General features: G+C 42.0%; 2 protein-coding genes across 2 annotated transcripts; both read right to left on the bottom strand.

Moving 5' to 3' along the window:
* Positions 1–1,416: 1,416 nt before the first annotated feature.
* LOC114911081 (C-type lectin domain family 4 member E-like) lies at positions 1,417–2,686 on the bottom strand. The gene is made up of 3 exons (XM_029254268.1): positions 2,623–2,686; positions 1,976–2,124; positions 1,417–1,527 (listed from the first exon to the last, which is right to left on the bottom strand). The coding sequence occupies exons 1-3, from the start codon at positions 2,684–2,686 to the stop codon at positions 1,417–1,419; spliced, it is 324 nt and encodes a 107-aa protein (XP_029110101.1).
* Positions 2,687–7,062: 4,376 nt separating this feature from the next.
* LOC108927844 (lactose-binding lectin l-2-like) lies at positions 7,063–11,461 on the bottom strand. Its single transcript, XM_018741425.2, has 7 exons — positions 11,274–11,461; positions 9,644–9,739; positions 9,211–9,303; positions 8,903–9,045; positions 8,568–8,668; positions 7,345–7,465; positions 7,063–7,113 (listed from the first exon to the last, which is right to left on the bottom strand). The coding sequence occupies exons 1-7, from the start codon at positions 11,371–11,373 to the stop codon at positions 7,063–7,065; spliced, it is 705 nt and encodes a 234-aa protein (XP_018596941.2). The 5' UTR covers positions 11,374–11,461.
* Positions 11,462–22,563: the final 11,102 nt, after the last annotated feature.

Below are 22,563 nucleotides of genomic sequence, written 5' to 3'. Positions count from 1 at the left end.
GGGCGGGACTCCAGTGCCTCGTAAGGCACCCCAGAGGGCTGAAGGAGTCCAGGAGCTGAAAGGCAGCACTGTAACCTCCTGTGCAACAATCCTGACCCAAACCACATAGAGCTTAAATCTACTGAAAGCCATTTATTTCTGCATATTGTCAAAGATGAGTCTAGCTTCTCCGTTCCTTTCTCTAGCATTCAGAAAAGCCACTCAAAACCCAGGACTTTAGCAATAAACTTGAAGTTTAAGATCTGAGGATTTAACATCTACTAACTGCACAACTCATCATATACGTTTGGCCCAATAATATGATTAAAGATTTTCCCAGCATCCAGTAAACACCCACTTTCTAAAACCCACTGAATACTCAAATTATAAGCGACGAAAGAAACTGAAAAACTGGACAAGAAACACTTGACAGTAACACTGGCAACAAAATATTAACTCTGGTACCACAGGTCGTAGGAAACAGGGGGCTTCCTGTAAAGGTTTCAGTCAAATCTGGTGTGGAGGAGCTGTATAATTTTTTTTTCTTTTTTGAGATACATATAAACTTTTGTGTTACATTACAGGAGTAGCTGCGTAAAAGTTTATCCAAGCATGATTTGAAAGTTATAGTGCATTAACATTTACACCTTAGATGAAGTTAAGAGATCGTGGGCAAAGTGAGTCTGGAAGAGGTGAGTTTTAAGATCCTTTTTAAACGTGGACAGGGATTCAGTAGTTCTGAGTGAGAGGGGGAGGTCTTTCCACCACAACGGAGCCAGAACCGAGAACCTCCATGCTTTACTTCTCGTGCCCGGGACCACCAAGCAGGCAGATGTAGAAGAGCATGGAAAACAGGTGAGTTTTGAAAGATGTGGAAAACAGTTGAGTTTTGTATTACGTATTTAAACAATATGTGTGTACAACGCAGTACTGTTATTGCGTGTGCTCAGAATACAAAACATTTCATAGCACAGCTCACTTTTTCATTATTTAAATCCACTCAAATCACTGACATGTATTACATCTGTGTCCTGAGATGTGAGTTTCAGTGATTCCTGTAATCTGTGTATAAAAACTTAAGTTAAAGACAAGTCTATCCCACAGATCCAAGGTAGTTTACTGTCACATTCAAGGTCATTCCATGACTTCTGATTATTTTCATCAGTTTTTCTTGTCTCAGCACAGTTCTCATTTTCATTATAGTTATCAGGCTGATTTTCTTTCCAGTACCTGTGGACAAAAAGACATGTTCCAGAATTTTAAATGTATAAAAACGATTTAGCAGCATTATAGCTCTGCACCTCAATATGTGGGGTAATGAGTATCCAGTACTGTTGACAGCAGTGAGGAGCCCTAAGCTGTGATGTGGTCTCACACAAGAAGTTCTGAGTAAGATTTTATCATCTCTGTCACTTTGTAATGATAAATAATCGCTTCTTACCCTTGTCCCTCTTGCAGCGTTGTCCCATCCACCCATTTCCAGGTTCCTTCTGTCTCAGTGTCACTCAGTCCAATCCAGAAAGGCCCAGAATGTTTAACAATAAAGTCCTGAGGGTTCATAAAGAATTAACAGATAACTAAAAATTAGGAAATTTAATTATGACATCCTGTTTACTGAAACTGCCAAAAAGATTTATACTTGTTTTATTGTTTCTTTTCTTTCTTTTCATTTTACCCCACAACAAGACAGACAAGAACAGACAGCTGCAACAGAATTACAGAAGAAATAGTATATTTACGGAGTTAAAAAAAAAAGACACAAAAATGAGAATGTAAATTTTAAAAAAAAAATTAAAGAAATTACAAAAGTGATGGGATGTATAACAGGTACAACAAAGGTACAACAGCAGGTGACTGGAGTCAAACCTGGGTCCTTTTTACCACGTAACCACGTCACCACCTGCTGCTGCGCTGGAAGCTTACAATAATTTATCGATTTAACATAACTGGGCAATTTAAAGTATGCATTTTACTAAATGGTACATGTATCTCTCACCTGTTCCTCTTCGCTTTGGATGATCACCAGATCTGCTCCCCTCTCTTTACAGTCCTTTTGGCTTTCGCTCCAGCTCTTCCTCTCAGTGGAGATGTAGTACAGCTTTGAGTTGTAGCATTTCCACCCCAGAGGACAGGCTGTTAGAAGTTCTGCAGAGCAAAAGTGGCACAAGAGAAATTTGGCTCTTGGCTATATTGTGTTTTTCACTTCGGTACTTTTCTTTGTTTCTCCTATTGCGGCACGCAGCGTTGTGGGTTTGGATGAAGCAAAGAAGGAGGCAGAGGCAGCGTTCATCTCGAACGTTTTACTGAACACCAGCACACAAGGAAAGAATGCTCTCAGTTCAAGGACTCCGTGTCCTTCAGGACCTGCACCTCAAGCCAGCCTTCCCAGCCTGCCTAGCACCCCCCAGCTCTCTCACAACACACCGGCAAACACGGTAACCCCATCATATTCCCCAGAAGTGTCCCCAGTGGTTGCACACTTACAATCCACGTTTTTCGCCATAATGCAACTATCTTAACGGGTTTCCCGCCTAAACACAGTAACGTGAAACAGATATGAAACCAGATAGTTAATACAATGAATGTGCTTTTTACCACTTTTTAACCACTTTTTACAACTGTTGCCATAAATACATTACTTACCTCTTAACTGTTCATTTGTGGCGCTGCAGTTGCCATAATTCTCCTGTAACTGGTCTTCCGCCATTACCAGTAAATTGTAATTGGTCCATAGCTGGTCTCTTTCTGTTTCCAGGAGACTGTAACTCATCTGCAGCTGGTCTCTCTCAACTTTCATTGCCTTATGTGCAACTCCTATATCTGCAGGGGTAGGAAAGCAGAATTCTAATTTTCTTAAACACACATTGATCCCAAGACTAATAAGTATGTACGTAACAGATATAGGATACATAGTCAACAAATTAGCCTCATATTGTAAGTTGCTTTGGAGAAAAATGACATTTAAATGAATAAATGTAAACGTAAACTAGTTTAATATACAGTAGAACAGTACTGACTTTTCCACAGCAAACTCACAGTAAACAATGAACACTATGAGGGCTGTCAGCAGGAGAAAACACAGCAGCGCCAGACACACTGTTGCCCGTCTGTAGTGCTGTTTCTCTGAAAAGGAATTAACACCATTACTGGGTTGCACTGTTTTTTTTTTTTTTCAATAACAGTTTTACTCACTCTATTGTTAATCAGTGTATAACAGTGCATTGTACAGTAATAGTGTATTGTTAATCTCCTGAGTTATTCCAGTTATAATTATTGGTATCTACTGCTGTCTGTTGTTATTACATTTTACTTTAGTCGCTCAGTTGATCCCTGTAATGAAAGTGACCAACAAGATTTTTTCTCCACTTATTTTGTACTTTTTACTTTTCTGTTCAGCTTTCTATTTTTTGGGCTTTTCATGTTTAATACCTTACTCAAGGATACAACAGGGGTCCCTTTTGAAACTCATTCTGTCAAAGTTTTCATAACTTCATGCCTTTAAGTAGATATGTCTTTAAATTATCCACACCGTTTCATACGTAGCAAAACGTGACTACACGCGCACACGCATTTTCAGAACCGCTTGTCCCATATGGGGTCACGAGGAGCCGGAGCCTACCCAGCAACACAGGGCGTAAGGCCGGAGGGGGAGGGGACACACCCAGGACGGGACGCCAGTCCGCCGCAAGGCACCCCAAGCAGGACTCAAACCCCAGACCCACCGAGAGCAGGACTGTGGTCCAACCCACTGCGCCACCGCACCCCCCTACAAAACGTGACTAAAATAACTATAATTGACTTAGAAAATGGCTTATTTACACAAGTCCAGCCACACATCTCAAACTGAGTCCTAGTAGTGGAACAAATTGCCTTCCTTATTCTTCATCAAGGTCGGAGCTGGAGCGTCACGTTTAGGAAATCAGTAGCGTTTTGCCTTGACCTTCACTTCTTAGTGTTGGATTGGTCTTCACTCTTCTTTATATATTTTATATATGTTTTAAACTTTTTTTCTCAATGTATACATCAATTAGTAATTCAGTCAAAGCTATATTACAATTCAAAATTCCTTTACATTTCCATGAATACAAAATTGTTTTGATATTTTCAGACATATTCCTGTAATAATTTCATTCACATCATAACCCTATTTTTCATGTATATATCATTTTAATCAATACATGGCAAAAAGAGTGCTCTGTACTGCATACATTTATGATGCAAATGAAGGAAGTCTTCGGAAACAGTAAATTACTAAATGTTTTCAAATCATTTTACAAACCAGATATTTCCATGAACGTACTTCAGCTGATCTACTATATGAATGTACTGTGCATCAACATTGTGCTTCTTGATCTATTCTAGAGGTATGCAGACAAACCACAGGGCAGGAGCTGTGCAGGGTGCAAATATGCATGAATGCACTTTTATTTATCTGCTTGTCTTTGTTATTTTCAGAGACCAGTTTGTGTGTAGTTCTCTCTTATCTGTCTGTTTTCTGCATATCTGTGCTCAGCTATCATATTATTTGGCATACAGATGCTCCTCGACTTACGATGGTTTGACTTACAATCTTTCGACTTTATGATGGTGCAGCAGCGATAGACGTTCAGTAGAAACTGTACTTCGGATTTTGGATTTTGATGTTTTTTCCCAGGCAAGCGATATGCAAAACAATACTTTTTTGTGATGCTTGGCAGAGGCAGTGATCCGCATCTCCCAGTCTGCCACGCAATAGCTGTATAGTACATCAATGCTCTACAGCGTTCTGTGTTGCCAGCATTTTTTTGGATACCCCCCATATCTACATTGTGTTTTGTGCATCCAAAATGTCACAGGAATGCTCATCTGTGCCCCCTGCTACTGGTGGGAAGAAGAAGTGGAGGGCAATTACTCTTGAGGAGAAACTCAAGATAATTGCCCAGCATGAAGGCAGCAAACCCATAATGGCCACCGCACGTATGCTAGGCTACGATGTCCGTAAGTCGGGGACCATCTGTATGCCGATGGACTGGGGACTGCAAGCCTGCCAGGTCCTCACCTGGTACACAGCGGGATCTCAAACTCATCCTGAACTGTTACGTAAAGATGCATTTACTGTTTCTGAGAGTTTCTGTATTTAAAGTGTTGCTGCAGCAAACGATTACTACCGGTCCCTTAACTCGGCATGAGGTACAGTGCAAGAACTCTATATGTAATCACTATCCTTTTGTGCAACTAAAACACACTATTTCTTATTATTGAAAACCTAATACATTGAGTAATCACAATATAATCTATTACAAAATTCTCTGAAGCAGTTCTTCACAGTAGACACAAAAATAACTGAATTTGATGAAATACAAATTTAGCAGCATAAATTCCAAAAGAAAACATTAAAAAGTACATTGTATCAGAAAGCACTTTTAAGTTATGTCAGATATATTATTAATTATGGTAAAATTACAAAGGACACCTGAGTATAATAACTCTTCTCATGTTCTTACCTGAAGGTTCATTTTCACATTTTCCTCTTGCTGTGAGATCATCTTTACCGTACATATGAATTTTACAGACATCTCTGTTCGCGTAAACTTTTTCATCGACATCAATGCTTCTGTCGGTGCAGGTATTATTACCCATGTGTAGCAGTGCAGTGCTATGTGATATATGTCAGTAGAAGTGTCTTTCCTGTCCTGTCCTCAATCCATTCGATAACCACTGTGTATGAACCTGGAAGCAGCGCTACAAAGCAAAGTGTGTGATGCATGCACTGTGGTTTCTTTCTGAAAAGATTTTTTTCTGCCCTTATCTATTATCTCGAAATTTAAGAGCTAAGGAAGTAAAGAAGTTTTGCTTTTAAATTACTCCACTAACAAAGATATGCACATAAAAAGTCAAAAAGTATAATCAACATACACAGGGATGTGAAGAAGTAAACTCCTCAAAAGTTTAACTACAGTATAAGACAAGATGTCTGATCCTCATTTAAATGCCATCAGTGGGTTAACGTTTATCAGATAACACTGGAAACTTCTACTTTGCAACTCTTCATTAAAAAAAAAGTGAAAATTCAAAAGAAATACAATGGATTTTTCTCCTCCATGCCAGATTTGAAAATAAGCAATGTTATTGTGAATAAATGCATTTCACATATATTTGCATACATTATTTTACATTTAATCATTTAGCTGACACTTTTCTCCAAAGGGATTTGCAATTATTTACCCATTTATGGAGCTAAGTAATTCTTTTTTTTTTTTTTTTACTGTAGCAATTCAGGGTAAGTATGTTGGCAAAGGGTGTTACACCTACAGGTGGGATTCGAACCTGGGCACTTTGGGTCCGTGTTTGTTTTTACCGTGATGAAGATCATGCATGAAATATAATGAGCACCGAGCAAAAGCACTTCCAGCAGCCTGTGGCTTCAGTGGCAGTGGGTTCAAGCAGCCTGTGGCAACTTGTTCTAATTATTCTTCTGAAAACCTCAGTGACGTACAGCTCAAACAGGAAGACCCAACCACATTCACTGTCAAACTGCTACTGGGCAACACTGGGATAGAGGCTATGATGCAGCTAAGCAAAGACCACAGCAAGTTTCCATGATTAATGAACAGTGTAATGGCACAGTTGGACTTATGATAATTTTATTTAAATAAAAAAAAAAAAGTTTTTTGACAAACCAGTCTGTTTGACCATGACGGTGACATGTGGCAGCAGTGGCCAGTTGCAGTTACACTGCACCAGCGAAAGATAACCTGGTATTGCCTCTTGACAGTTATACCTATAATTAAGGTAATTCACTCAGATTGTTACAATAAGTGATAACTGGTGGACTGAATTCTATTTCATACTGATTAGACGTATGCAGAATAAAAAAAACATGTAACAGTACATTGTGAATAATTTGTTTTCCTTTCATATCCCCTTAAAATTGCATGCTAAAATACACACAAAAAATCAAAGTAGTTCAGTAAGTAAATTTAATTTTCAAATAAAGCATTTTGTATCTGATACAATGAACACTAACCGCCTGCTTCATTATTTACACCTGGTTATTTATACATACGACACACTCCCATGGTAAGTGAAACACATGGTCTTCACTCAGGGCTGAAGGTTGGTGGCAGTGCAGCAGAGGTTGTGGTTCTGAATGTTCTGTGAAGGACATGACAGCGACTAGAGAAATACAGAGTTATCATTGACTGCTGAATGTAACTTTTAACTGTACACAAAGTACAGCAACTATGGCATTAAAAAGCATCAGTCTTCAGCCTACAGTCATCTAGGACCTCAAGGACCAGGCCATTTCTTTCTTCATTTCACTAGTTCACCCACCCATGTGTGATGTGGAGTGCTTCAATTTAGTTCAGGCCCCCTCTCACACACCCAGTATCGCTGGAGTTCGCATGGTATATCGTTCCAGATCATCTGTGGGTTGAATTCTACCGCACTCTCTGCACAATCCTCTTTTCCACCGGCATCATTGGGCTCATTTTGTTTCCAGAACCTAAAGCAATGAGACACAGAAGCATTCACCAGAAGGATAGTAGTCAAGTCTCTCAACAACAGTTTTTTAGTAAAGCAATTTTGTTATGTTATAGTCAATTCAGTATTTCTCAAACAAGCGTTCAAAAGACATAATTCAGCACTTAAGACTGTTTCTGACTCACACAGCAGAACACTATAGGTTTTATGAGTATATAGCAGCACCCCCTTCCTACCCCTGTCTTAATTTGTTAAAGATGACCAGCTTCTGTCAACTGAAGCCTCACCAGCTGTTTTCAAGTCTTCAGACAAAATATAATATCAGATGAAGAGCACCTGAGCAAACATTTTATCCAATTTATTTGAAATATTTGACAAACAAGACTAGCCAGTATAACAGCTGGGACGGTGAAAAAGCAATACCCCCTTACACTCATTAATTGGTTGCACCACCTTTAGCTGCAATGACTGCATCCAAACGCTTCCTAGTTATTATTACTGTGAAGGAGACCACTCTTTCCTGTAGAACTTAAATTCAGAAATATTGGCAACTCTTCAGGCACAAAGTGCTTGTTTCAGGAATTCCAAGGCCTCTCTTTCAAATTCAGGTCTGGACTTCAACTAGGGCACTGCACAACTTTAATTTTGCTAAGAATGACTGTGACTAAGAATGAGGTGGTAATGGTTGAACTTAGGGGCCGTTGTGGCACAGCAGGCTTGGCTGGCTCCTGCTCTCTGGTGGGTCTGGGGTTTGAGTCTTGCTTGGGGTTCCTTGCAACGGACTGGCATCCCATCCTCGTGTGTCCCCTTCCCCTCCTGCCTTATGCTCTGTGTTGCCGGGTTAGGTTCCGGTTCACCGTGACCCCGCTTGGGGCAAGTGGTTTCAGCCTGTGTGTGTGTGTGTGTGTGTGTGTGTGTGTTATTGAACTTAACAAAACCCAAACAGAAAAGTTTATCAAATCTAAGAAGTTTTTCAGTTCCAAATGAGGAAAAATAAACTTCAGTGATTTTACAAGCTAATACAAAGCGATCACGGAACACCTGTAATCTTCCAAAGACTGTCTTTTTCAGCTTTGAAAGTTTAGTCATGATATTGTAGTGCTGTTGGCTAAAAGCTCTGTTACCTTATGGTCAGGTTTGTGCCATCCACCCAGTTCCAAGACCCTTCCTTGTCTGTGTCTGTCAGTCCAATCCAAATTCTCTTGTTCAAGTTATTGATGAATTCCTGTATTGGCATTTTAAATATATTATACCTGATATGTGACCATCACTAACAGAATAAGATACGTCTTATTTGCATGACATGAAAACATGGAATACGTACTTCACATAACACGAATTAGACTCTGCTAAAAGGTAAAGGGCATAATGTGTTTACGACATCTTTCCATCTTAACTGAGAAATGAGAAAACAATGAAGTGGTCAAATTTCTCATAATCTTATTTCATTGTTTCTCACCTGTTCCTCTCCGCTGTTGATGATCGCCAGATCAGCTCCTCTCTGTTTACAGTCCTGCTGGCTTTCGAACCAATTCTTCTGCTGACAGGAGATGTAGTAACACCTTGAGCTGAAATCTACCCACCCCTGGGGGCAGATTTGCTCTGTAATATAAAGACATAGACTTGTGTTAAAGATGCACATGATTTACTCCTTGGATTTACTCTTCGCACAAGCACCCAGAAACACTACAGACTGGATATAACACAAATATATATTTTAATGGATATTTTCCATTTTGGTTAAAAAGTATCAAATGTTTTCCTTACTTGCAAGGCAGTAATGATAATAGTTCTTCAATTGGTCTCTTTCACCTTTGAGACCATTGAGCTGGACCTCAGTGTCCTCAGCACTTGTTTTGTCTGAAAGGGGTATGGAAGTAATGGTGTAATTAAAGGAAATATACACTGAAACACACAGTAAGATTGATGAGTTTCTGGAAGAGTCCTACAAAAGTAGGCTGAATATACTGTACATGTACAATGCAATTCACCCAACTGTACGATATCGGTAGAACTAAGCTGGAGGATTTTCATGTCCAGAATAACTGAAATAAATGTCTAGCAATATGAAATATAAATTAGTTCTGTGACTAGTAAGCATGTATTATTGAGCTGTATGTAACCGAAGACAGACAGCATACATACAATGACTTAACTCACCATACTTCTAAGTATAGTAATGTGAAAGAATGAAACTCACAGTAAAGACTCAGCACTATGAGGGCTGTAAGTAGGAGAACACACAACAACCCTAGACACACTGAAGCTCTTCTGTAGAGTCGTTTCCCGGGAGACTCTGTAGTGGGACACAAACATCTCAGTAAGGAAACTCATATTTACTCAACAAAACTTGCAGACTCAGCTGGTGCTGTAAGGCTAAATCTTCCGAGAAAAAAAAATGATGTACTTGCCATTTTACAAATAAAATGATTCTTCGAAAGCGATTTTTCGAAAAACAGACTGTGTGAATCAGGTAATCGCTCTGAAAAAAAAAAATGTCAGACTAGATCTTTACTGTCTCCTCTTGTTTTGAAAATCTCTTAAGAACAGGAAGAAGTCTGAGTAAGGGACTCGTCCCTGCTAGATTTCTCAGTGAAAGTTATCTTGCTTTATTTACAACTTAAATATTCCAGTTCTCAGAAATGAAAGATTATATCAGCATGTCAGAAGTAAACACCCTTTAAAAGAATTTTGCAATACATACTGATCCTTTTACATTAGATAATGCACAAGAAAGTTTTTAGTATCTATTAGTACTTTACATTAGTGAAGTTGTGCAGCAATTCACCACAATTTTTCTCACTGCAGCTTTATTAAACTAAACTATTAAACTACTAACTATTAAACTTATTAAACTAAGTTGGACATTCCCTGGACAAAACACCAATCCATTGCAGAGTAACTACACACATTCTCACTCTCTCACACTCACACACACACACACACACACTCATTTTGACATACGACAGCAATTTAGACTTACCAATCCATTTGAAACACGTCTTTAGAATTTAGGAGGAAACCCACAGAAACACGAACGGAACATGCAAATGTCTTGTATACTGACCAAGATTCAAATCCATATCTAAAAACCCTGTTGTAAAAATCCATGTCTGAAAATCTAGGTTAGTTACTGGAAATGAGTGAGATTATATAATTGAAAAATAGAAAAGATATTGAAATGAAAATCATTGTAACCACTTAAATTCCATTATTAAAACTGATTTTTGAAGACATCCATAAAAATACAAGCCAGTATTGAATCTAAAAAATATTTGATATTTACATTTACATTTATTCATATAGCAGACGCTTTTCTCCAAAAGCAACGTAGATCAGAAAAAATACAATTTGCACATTAGGAGAAAGAGAGACATAGTTGCAGATGTGTGATTCTTAAGTAAACTTAGTTAATTTCCACTTGACGCACCAATGTTCATTGCACGAGTAGGTATAGGTATAGGTATCAGGAATAGACGATTCCTGATCACCTTCCAACAATATTTTTTTTTTTTAAGATGCACAAACATACAATGCAGGAGCAGCAGCTGCGTAAAGGCTGATCATAAAGTTATGGTGCATGAACATTTACACCATACATGAGCTTGAGAGTCTTGGGCGAAGCGAGTCTGCAAATGTGAGTTTTCAGAGCCTTCATGAATGTAGACAGTTTCAGCAGTTCTGAGTGAAAAGGGGAGGTCATTCCACCACAGAGCCAGAACTGAGAATCTTAACTAGAAAAGTTATCAACACAACACAAAATAATTTTTAGAAAAAATTGAGTCAATGAATGTAATATAAACAAGTTGTGTGTATGTCTGTGTTCTCACCTTTGGGTCCAGTTCCAGGGCTCCAGCTTGATGCCTTCTCCTCTGTTTTATTAGAATGAATCTTAGTGTTGTCTGCATTGACATCTATATTTTCATCCATGTCTGCACTATTGCAGATATTCTCCTTCTGTATTACCTAATTTCACGTATTTATGAAGTTCCTGTCTCGACCTGCGCTGCTTTGCAAGTCTGTGCAGAATCTCATTTGTACTTCCTTATCTCGTTGTAGTAACCTTCTACACTGTGTGACGTTGTTGCCTTTTCAAAGTTCATCAATGTAAAGAGTAAGTAACCATAAAAGAAAATACTGAGAATTGCAATATTTTGAAATTAATTTTAAAAATTACAAAGGGGGCACAGTGGGTTGGACCGGCTTCTGTTCTCCGGTGGGTCTGGGGTTCGAGTCCCTCTTGGGGTGCCTTGCGGCAGACTGGTGTCCCGTCCTGGGTGTGTCCCCTCCCCCTCCTGCCTTACGCCCTGTGTTGCCGGGTTAGGCTCCGGCTCCCCACAAACCCGTACTATGGGATGAGCAGTTCAGAGTGTGAGTTATTAATTTATTTATTGTCATAAGCAGCAGCAATCAGAGGTTCAATCCTGAGCGGACTGGCAGAAATGAGTGCAACTTCTCTTAACTACAGAAGAAACTACAAAACAAGCTATTTACGCAAGTACTTCTGTAATGTAACGACAAATGTTTATATATTTAAAATAATAATTACCAGGAAGAGATGATTAGGAATTGTCGATATTCGGATAAAGTTTAACGTAGCTACTTGTGCGATGAATGGTTCTTATGATGGAAAGAAGCAAACTAACCACTTACATTTAAATTTATTTAGCAACATTATTCACTTAAGAATCACACGTCTGCAACTATGTCTCTCTTTCTGCTTACGTAATGAACACATCGTATTTTCTATGAGATGTACATCGCTTCGGTGAAAAGCGTTCGCCAAGTGAATAAATGTAAATGTATAAAAGGCTACCAGGAGGGTAGTGCAGTTGTGGGTGCTGGATAACCACTAGCTGGTGTACTAGTGAAAACAAGGCTCCTGGCAGTTTCTCACCAGTTTCCCAAGTTCCTATACTGGTTGTTTTGTCTTTGTCCTAATCTGTCCTCTTGCCTGCTCCTGTCTCTTGTTCTCACTAGGCATGATGGGTGCATCACTTCATCCACCTCTCTTCCTACCCTGATGCTCCCATCGCTCTGGAACAAGGTAAATCTGGACTCATCAGACCACATGACCTTTTTCCATTGCTCCAGAGTCCAATCTTTATGCTTCCTAGCAAATTGAAGCCTCTTTTTCCAATTAGCGTCACTGATAAGTGGTTTTCTTAAGGCTACACAGCTGTTTAGTCCCAATCCCTTGAGTTCTCTTTGCATTGTGCGTGTGCAAATGCTCTTACGTTCCGTCACAGACTGAGCTATGACAAGCAAGTTGGTAGCAAGGAATCAGTAAGATGCCAGCAAAATACCATCAATGAAGTGCTGAACCTTGTTGCTGTTGTTGCCTGTTCACATGCATTTCACTTTGTACTGCTACATTTCTTGTTTTGGTCCAGTATTCCATTTAACACTTTCTGTTTGAACTAGATTGGGTGCTGGGAAAGGCCTACCAGTATCTGTCTGTTTGTCATTAATTCTTTTATCAAAGTATGACAAGTACATGCAATTGGTTGTGAAAAGTAAATGCATTTGTTTTTAAAAATCATTTCTGTAAACTTTTTGCTTACCATTCAGCTATCTGGCATTCTGCGGTATTTTCTATTGCAAACAAGATGGGGTGAACCATTTGGGATATTTCTAGGTGAGAGTCCTTGGGCACAACCAACTTGACAGGGGTGTTTTACTGTCTAATATAAATGTTTTTAAGTTGTAATGTAGGGATATTTATAGTAGAAAAGGCTTTGTATGTTTTAGTATTTATGTTGGATGTAATTTCTGGGGAAATGCACTTTGGAATAGTTGAGGCTGTTATGGTATAGCCAGAAGGGCAGAGTTACTGCTATATAATTTTGTATTAGGTCACTAGTGGAGGTTGCCAATTGATGCAAACTTATGCAGACAGACTGTCCTGCAGTAAACAGGAGATCCTTGCATTGCTGTTGATGCAAGGGGTTAAGCCCATGGCTCATAGGCCTCGCATTCTTTGTAACTTAATGTTTGTTTTGTATTTGGCTGGGATTAATGCATTTTGAACACCTTTTAGTAAAGAAAAATAAGCCCTTTTTGGTCCAACTACCTTAATTCTCCACTGCTGCCTCCATCAGTCATCCCTACCTTCACTATTAAACATAGCCATGAGTTCTGTTTTTTTTATGTTTTGATTCCACCAAATGTTTAAGTGATCTCCGATCATTCAAGACTTTGTTCCTCAACCACATTTCTTCCTCAGAGATGACAGTTCACCACTACCCTTTCAGGTTTTAATAAGGCATTAGACAATCCTTAACCCAAATTTAGTAGTTTCAGCAATCTCCTTAGTTGTCTTCTTTGCTTGATGGAGGCCAATAATTTGACCCTTCTGAAACGGAGTAACATCTTTTCTAAACACAGGATATGTCTTCCCACAGGGTTGTTTAAGAAATGAAAAACTACTCACTGCATCAGTTAGGGTTAAATAACTTGTTGCCAGGTGAAACATATTAATCATTGCAGTAATTATCTAATGGAAGGCTCTTACCTATTTGCTTAGTTAAATCCAGGTGGTGACTTTTTTTTTTGGCCAGGCAGTGTATATTACATAAGTTGCCTTTGTGAAAATTTCAGGCGTCTATCAGTCAGAACAGTGAAAGACTATGTAAGTAAACTTGTCATGTTTCTTCACACAGAGGAAACTATTACCATTGATAAGATCACAATTTTTTTTTTCTGATCTGTTCTCTCTGAAGGACTAGCCACCTGTACCTGTATAAGTGTGTGCGGCCAATGAGCTGATACTACCATAAAACTGAGCAGACTGCAGTTTTAGTGCCAAAGGATCACTGTACAGGATACTGATCCTTCAAAAGCCTTATACAGAACTTTCAATTAAAGGGTTATGCACACATGCATGTTTTATTATAATAAAACTGCAATTTAATGCATCCCAATTTACTGTGACTTTGCATATAACATGAGGGGTCATTGGACCTTTTTTTCTTTTTCTGGAATGTGACAAACTACACTGAAAAGTTTAAAAAGCTTACAAACTTCGCAAGCTGTCTTGCAGTGTGAGTGGGTTAGAAATGCTGAAATACTACTTAATCACCCGCTGCCACTGTCAGCAAATCACGCTTACTGAACTTTTTTTTTTTTCTTTTTTTCAAAAGACTGTTCTACACTAATATCAAACACAACAGAAACTTATATTAAAACATCAAAAGTCTATGAACAAGTTTCATGTAATCTAATGAAAACAAACGCCTTTTGCTGAAGTACTGTGAATAAGTTTGCTTGTTATCAAAGTGCTCCTCACCATGGTGGATTTCAAGTGTCTGAAGTCACTGAGCACCTTGAGGTCAGCTTCTGTTGGCTTTAGACCTAGGATGCTGACCACATAAAAATCCTCCAACTGGGAAGCATTCTAGATTTCACTCGCAGCCATTCAAGCAAGGAAAACTCAATTGCTCTTTTAAAAAATAAACTGTAAATGATAATGTCTAATATGCTGCTGTAGTTAGTAGTGTTTACACAGATAGTACATGTATTCTTGAATATCTTTATCGAACTGAGTAGAATGAGAGCAAAATGAATCTTTCTAACTTGTGTATATGTGGTTTTAAGCCCAAAATACTGCTTAAGTAAAATTTTATGTGTTTAAATGTCTACTGTAACAACAACCATTAACTTGCAGAATTCTTTCATTCAACGGTATTATACTTGCCAGAAAGTAAACGTACAAAAAGTGGGTCAAATAGGGTTGATTTAGGATGTTTGGTCAGTTTGAATGCTGATTTTCTTGAACCCAATTCAGCGCTACCTCGCTCTTTTCATGATAACATTTCATGGACATTAACAATTGAATTATAACAGGGTTTCACTGTACATTGTAATGATGACGTATTATGGTGGAGACTAAGGGGCTGCCCCTCCCCTCGGTCCTCTCTCTCCCGCGCGCTCTCAGGCTGATATTCTTGGCCGTGTACACATTTTGTGCCTCGCACGTTTTGGAGTTTACTTTAATGTTGTTTGTTTTATTGTAAAGACAGCTGTGTGGAATATGTCATCCATAGTTGCCTACAAGATATTAAAAGAAGAGCTTCCTGTTTTCCGTGTCCGTCTGGGTTTATATAATTATACGCCTTTCTGGAATCCGCGTGAGGATCTGGGCTAACTTATTAGCCAGATCGTTACAAGTGGCACCCGAACTGTGAATGAACACCCTCAGAAGGAAAGGTTTGGACGCTGGACAGTGAGTATATTTAGAGTATGTCTTTGGTGGATGACGAAGGAAGCAGGCGAACTATTTTTGGAATTCGACTTTGCTTCGCGCACGTTGGCTAGCGGATTTACGATATTTCATTAACTCGTGCACGGTGTGGCAACCTAAAACTCCAGTTGGACAGACCGTGGGACATTTTTCCTCGTCTTTTTTCCATTTGCTACGGAGTTCTACGCGCCGTGAAAGAGAGGAGAGGGAAATTTTAAGAAGGGAAAAAAAAAAGGGTTAAAGGTTAATAATTGTGAGTGTGTAATATATGTTAATAGTTAATAGCAAAATAATGAAAACTGACTGGTACTGAGTTTAAGGGTAATACATGTAAGGATATTTGATGATATTATTTTCTTATGTATAGGGGGGCGCAGTGGATTGGACCAGGTCCTGCTCTTCAGTGGGTCTGCGGTTCGAGTCCCGCTTGGGGTGCCTTGCGACGGACTGGCGTCCCGTCCTGGGTGTGTCCCCTCCCCCTCCGGCCCTACGCCCTGTGTTGCCGAGTAGGCTCCGTGACCCCGTGTGGGATGAGCGGTTCTGAAAGTGTGTGTGTGTGTGTGTGTGTGTGTGTGTGTGTGTGTGTGTGTGTGTGTATATTCTTGTAATACAGTGTCTTCCTAATGCAAATGTGCTGCTTTAACCTGCTTTAGGATAATTTTCTTTTCAGTTATTCGTGGTTATGTTTCTGTTTTGATTCTCTCAGTACATTTACAATAGCTAGACGTATTGTTGCATTTGCGGATGACGATGGTGAAGGTGATGGTGTTCCACTTGGGCTGTTGGGTGATGATTCGGTCACAATTCAGCGTCTTGCTGCTCAGGTAAAAAAGTTACAGCAACAAGTAGATATGCTGACATCTGCATTTAGTATGTCTATTGACTTACAACACAGCTTGCTACAGCAGTTTGAGATCCAGACCTCTTCACACTCTCAGAGACCAGACACACATGCCCAACCTATGTTTACCTCCACCCCTGCTACACTCACAAAGCGCAATAGTCGAGATGCCGAGGCTTCTCAACATTCGCATGGACAGAATGCTGGTGCCCATCCTGGGCACACTACTCTCACTGCGGCACACACTCTCTCCGAATGCACAGCCCAGTCATGTCCACACCCTCCGCTGATTAGCTCTGCTCACCTTTCTGGCCTTGTGCCACCCAAGTTTGATGGGGGTGATTCTATTGACCCAGAGGATTGGCTTCAGTCTGTTTCGTTGTACAAAACAGCGGTTGGCTTATCTGATACTCGGTTTTTTCTAGAGTCGACGAGGCTGTTTGAGAGGGAGCCTCGGAAGTGGTACTCTGCCATGCAGCCCCACCTACTGTCATGGGAACATTTTCTCAGATCTTTCGTCAAGCATTCTTACCAACAGACAATGAAGAGAAGACCTGGAGAGGAATTTTAGACAGTGTTCAGGCTTCTGATGAATCACTTCCCACTTTTGTCGCTCACCTGGTGACTGAGTTCAAACGACTGAGGCAACCGCCGTCTGAGCAAGAACAGATCGAGGTGATTTGCCGGCATGTCTCAGACCAGTATAGACTGGCCCTCCATGCGGCCGCACCCACAACTTTAACTGAGCTGCTCCTGACTGCCCATGAGCTACACGTTGCCTTGGGGCCTATCTCCCCTAACAGGACTGCCACTTCTGCTCAGCTGACCCGGCAACCAAACTTGCACTGCTACAAATGTTTTACCCCCGGGGTCACCACGCGTAACTGTGGGACCTGTAGGAAAACTAGGCAGAGTGGAAACACAGAACCTAGTGGGGGGGCAGCTGCGAGTCCTCAGCCAGATCAAGAGAACCCAAACGCTCCACAAGACACTAGGGGTGACCCAGGTGCTCGACCACGTAGGTTTCAGAGGCCCAGGGGTGGAAACCAGAACCCGGAACCGGGGCCCAACGTACAGAGGACGGGGTTCTCACTCCGTTAATTTGTTGGTGCAGGACAGCCCATGGAAGTCTAAGAACTCCCCTTTGTCGTCAATGGTAATGGTTAACCAGGTTTTTCTGAAGGCGACATTGGATACGGGCACGTCCATTTCAGCAGTCCATCCATCCACTCTCCTTAAATGTGGAATAAATGAGGATATTGTTCTCCCTTGGACTTTCTCCCCACTTGAGTTGGCTGACTCAAAACAGTGCACTCCTTCGGGTGTTGTGTGGCTGCCTGTGAGCTTGTTGGGTCACTTGTTCATACATCGCTTTGCTGTAATTCCAGACCTGTCTTGCCCCATTCTTTTGGGTGCAGATTTCATGATCCAGGCAGATGTTCATATTCATCCAGCCACAGGTAACGTTAGATTGGGAGACAATGCAAACTACGCACCAGACCTAGGCCCGTTGGAGGGGGGGTTTGGGGACTTGGAAGGTCATGTAGCTTGCCTGACATTTAAGGATACCAAAGCTGATTTTATCCCAGTGTTGGATCAGGCAGCTTTACTTCCAGCAGACAAGGAAAGGCTGGCAAGCCTGTTGCGAGACTTTGAATATCTTTTCAGTGGAAAGCTGGGGAAGACCTCATTAGTGGCACATATAATCGACACAGGAACTGCGAAACCGGTGTGCCTTCCTCCCTATCGTGCCTCACCCACTAAAAGAAAGATTATCGAAGAGCAGATTTCTAAAATGTTGGAGGATGATATTATTGAGCCGGCTTCAGGGCCCTGGACGTCCCCAATCGTGATAGTGGAAAAGCCTGGCACAGAGCCGAGATTTTGTGTGGATTTTAGGAAAGTGAACAAATGTACAGTGAGGGACTCCTATCCGCTGCCGAGAGTAGATGACTCTTTGGATTTTTTGGCACGGGGTAAATTCATTTCAACTCTAGACCTTGCACGAGGTTATTGGCAGGTCTCGTTGGCTGCAGATTCGAGACCAAAGACAGCTTTTATCTCTCACAAAGGGCTCTATCAATTTAGAGTAATGCCTTTTGGATTGTCAAATGCGCCTGCGACATTTCAAAGGCTAATGAACACTGTCTTGGCAGGGCTCACACACACCTGTTGTATGGTGTACCTAGATGATATAGTTGTAGCCCTGTAGCGCTACTAGGTTGCCTGTTTAATTTTAAAGGTTTAAATAAAGCTTAATTAAAGTGGAGTCCTAGTTTGGTTGAAGCCCTACCACCATTTGTTGGGACAGGTGCAACCTACACGTTGTGCTAATTCTGCCCGCACTGTGAGTTGATTGGGGGGTTCAGTTTGTTGCCGAACCAATGAGAGAACAGGGGGGATGGAACGAATGGGAAAAGTTTCGAGACTTTTCTAGAAGGGTCGAGGAAGGGGGGAGCGTGCGGAGGAGAGTGCGAGATGGGTGTGTTCGAAAGAGCGCTCCAGAGTGTCAGGAGGCGATATTTTTCTGGTTGCTGGATGAGTAACCAGAGAGAAAATATCGTTTCTCTGCAGTTGGATTGTGTTGGCGAGTTTAGCTTCTGTGGGGTCCTCATGGTCCGACGAGACAATTAAGACGACAAGCTTTCAGGCTCAGCCCGCGTCTCGTCGAACTGCTACGCCGGTGTGACGGAGGAGGACGGAGGAGAACCCGATAGCGCTTCGTGCTACCGGTAACGCGCGAAGTTCCTCGGGCATCGCTGGAGTTTTCACCCGCCCCGAACGCGAGTGGACGGGGATAAGGTAAACTGCGGGGTTTTTCTTTCTCTTTTGCTCGCAAGAGTGAAGCGACCCATAATTTTGGGTCTCAACGCACACGAGCTGCGTCCAGGCCTGCAACGAGGGGTTTTTACGTGTGTTAAATACTCCGGAGTATTTAAAAGTGTGTAGCACCAAGGTTATTCGTGCTTGTTGTAAGATATTGAGTGTACGTGTGTTTTCTGTTCGGTTGCTTTATGTTTGTATTTGTTTTGAGGGGATTTTTAATTTGGGGTTAATAACAGTTTGAATATTTTTATGGGGGTTTGGAGAATTTATTAAATTTGTTGTTGGAATACCTGAGTTTGGGTTTTTTATTGGAATAGAACCCAGGGCACCACCCTCATAATTAGGCAAAATGGAGGGTGGCGCTACATAGTTGTTGCTTCACCAACCTTTGACCAACACCTGACAGACCTTGCTAGTGTATTGGGGCGTTTGGCGGAGGCTGGCCTTTCGTTGAAGCTGGCTAAATGTCATTTTTGTACGCCAAACCTTCGTTACTTGGGTTACCTGGTAACCCCAGGAGGCATTGGTCCTGATGAGAGTAAGGTTGCTGCAATCAAGCAGTTTCCCCACACCGAAGACGGTTAAAAACATGCGACAGTTTCTTGGTATGACAAGTTACTATCATAGGTTCATTTCAGGGTATGCTCGTATCGCTGAGCCCATGCTCACTCTTTTGAGGGAGGATGCCCATTTCACGTGGTCTCCTGAGTGCCAGCAGTCTTTTGATCACCTGAAGCAGCAGTTGACTAGGGCACCAGTACTTGTTTTACCTAATTTTGGAAAGCCTTTTACAGTTCATACGGATGCTTGCGATGTTGGCCTCGGGGCCGCATTGACCCAGACTGGGGAAGATGGCTTGGAAAGGGCTGTCGCATTTGCGAGCCGCACGCTTCACAAGTCAGAGAGCCAATATTCCACTTCTGAGAAAGAGTGCCTCGGGGTGATTTGGGCTCTCGAACACTTTCGTCCATATATTGAGGGCTCCTATGTAACAGTTGTTACGGATCACAACAGCTTGAGGTGGCTGATGTCAAGGCCCTACCCCTCAGGGCTATTAGCTAGATGGTGCCTACGACTACAGGACTTTGACTTTGAAGTGGTCCACAGACCAGGCTCTGCAAATTTGGTTCCAGATGCCCTTTCGTGGAACCCTGCCTGTGATCCTACCGAGCCCGTAGACCTGTTGCCATCATACGCCGCTATTGGCTCTTTGAACCTCAGACGTCAACCACTGTTAATATTGGAGGACAAGCAACAGTTTAAGTTGCTCCAGCAGGGCGACCAGGTAATCACATCGCTGTTCACGGAACTGGAGAGCGGATCCTGTGTGGACTCAACAGATTTTTGCATTCAGGACGGTTTGGTTTACTTCATGGACAAGAGGGCTTCCTGCCGGCTTCATCCTCTTAAGGCCCTGCGCTTCTATGTGCCGGGACTCCTGTGAGGTACTTTACTAAGATACTTTCATGACCACCCGATGGGGGGGCCACCTGGGCATTACCAAAACCCTTGGGCACTTACAGAGACGAGTCTACTGGCCAGGTATGAGAGGTGATGTCAAGAGGTATGTCCAGTCCTGCGTGACCTGCCAGTTGTCCAAGCCAGCCAATCAGAAGCCTGGAGGCTGTCTGAAACCAGTAGTCGCTACATAGCCACGGGAGTTTGCTGGTGTTGATTTCATGGGTCCCCTCCCCAGATCCGGTCGTGGGAAGGAATACATTTTAGTTTTCATTGACTATTTCACGAAGTGGGTGGAAATCTGTCCAGTTCGAGAGGCTGCAGCGGCGACTGCGGCCCGCAAGTTTGTCTCTGAGGTGTTTGCGAGACATGGCACTCCTGCACACCTGGTCTCTGACAGGGGTGTTCAGTTTGTGAGTGACTTCTTTGAGGAGGTTGTTGCTGCCATGGGCTCAGACCACAGGCTGACTACAGCCTACCACCCCCAGTCTAACCAGAAGGAACAAGTGAACCGTACTATTAAGACTGCAATCCGTGCTTATGTGGGGCGAAAACACAGAGACTGGGACCTCCACTTGCCGCTGATCTCCTGTGCGTTGAGAACAGCTCCACACCAGAGTACGGGAGATACCCCAGCTTTTCTTTTCTATGGCAGAGACCTCAATACACCCCTTGATTTGTGGTTGTCACCAAGCCCTCAATACATAGCTGATTCTGTAGCGGACTACAAGGTGGAGCTCACTTCCGCCCTGAGGGAGGCATATGATCATGTGAGGGAGTTCCTAGCGGAGAGCCAGTCCACACAGAAAAAACATTATGATAAGAATCAGCGTGCCATCTCGTTCCAGGTCGGTGACTTGGTTAAACTGAAAGCCCACCCTCGGTCAGATGCCTCGGCGGGTTTCTCGGCCAAGCTTGCCCCAGTCTATAAAGGCCCATACAGGATTACCAAAGTTTTGTCTGAGCTGAATTACAAGCTGTCCAGGGTGGCGGATGCAGCTGATGGTGGTGTTCACCATGTTTCTAATTTACTTCCATTTTTTACTTGGGACGACAAGGAGGACCTGGAGTGTTTGCCCCAGCAGTTGGCTGAGACCAATTTGCAGGAGCAAGAGGTCTGTGTCCCTGATGAGCAGGACGTATATGGCTTTGATACCCTGTTTACGGAGCCGGACGTCCATGACCAGTTGGCGGCTGCTCCGACTATGGGGACACAGACTCCCTCAGTTAATAGTCCTGTGGTCACGTCCCCTGTAAACTTTTCCTCACCCCACATTGACGCTCACCTCCAGCACCCACAACTTGTGCACATGCACACACATCCGTATTCTCTTCGCAGTGGATGTGCTGATGATTCCTGCCTTACATACACGCAGCCCTTTCATACGGAAACACGCTCATTCTCGCAACACCCTACTCATCCCACACAACCTGACCACACAGCACACCCATACTTCCTCCGTCCTAAGCGCACACCAAGGGTTACCAGTGGATGGGATGTTAACAGGTGGACAAACCCTTATTTTGCTTTACAATTTGAGTATTGACATGTTTCATGATGTTCTGTTTGTCATTTTGGGGTCTTATTGTATTTTGTTTGCGAAAGAAAATGTTTTTCTTTGGCTGGTCTGGAGACTAGCGGCTATTGAAATGTCTGAAAGGATTATGGCTGCAATGTGCACCACTTGTTCTTGAGATACTGTTCAGACCTGTGTGTTTCAAGCCTTTATTGTAATATCTTCTGTTTCAGTTT

This window comes from Scleropages formosus, chromosome 1, assembly GCF_900964775.1.
Source record: "Scleropages formosus chromosome 1, fSclFor1.1, whole genome shotgun sequence".
Lineage (NCBI taxonomy): Eukaryota > Metazoa > Chordata > Actinopteri > Osteoglossiformes > Osteoglossidae > Scleropages > Scleropages formosus.
The sequence above is the reverse complement of the archived record's forward strand: the minus strand, read 5'-3'. Positions and strand labels throughout refer to the sequence as shown.

Bases quoted from the DNA above. Each gene is read 5' to 3' on its own strand.
- LOC114911081 (XM_029254268.1), bottom strand. From the start codon at position 2,686: ATGGCGGAAGACCAGTTACAGGAGAATTATGGCAACTGCAGCGCCACA. The intron at 2,125-2,622 runs GTAAGTAATGTA...TTTGCTCTGCAG, and splicing joins CACAAATGAACAGTTAAGAG to AACTTCTAACAGCCTGTCCT. The intron at 1,528-1,975 runs GTGAGAGATACA...ATGAACCCTCAG, and splicing joins TCCAAAGCGAAGAGGAACAG to GACTTTATTGTTAAACATTC.
- LOC108927844 (XM_018741425.2), bottom strand. From the start codon at position 11,373: ATGGATGAAAATATAGATGTCAATGCAGACAACACTAAGATTCATTCT. The intron at 9,304-9,643 runs GTGAGTTTCATT...TACCCCTTTCAG, and splicing joins CATAGTGCTGAGTCTTTACT to ACAAAACAAGTGCTGAGGAC. The intron at 7,114-7,344 runs GTGTGTGAGAGG...TGTCCTTCACAG, and splicing joins GCGAACTCCAGCGATACTGG to AACATTCAGAACCACAACCT.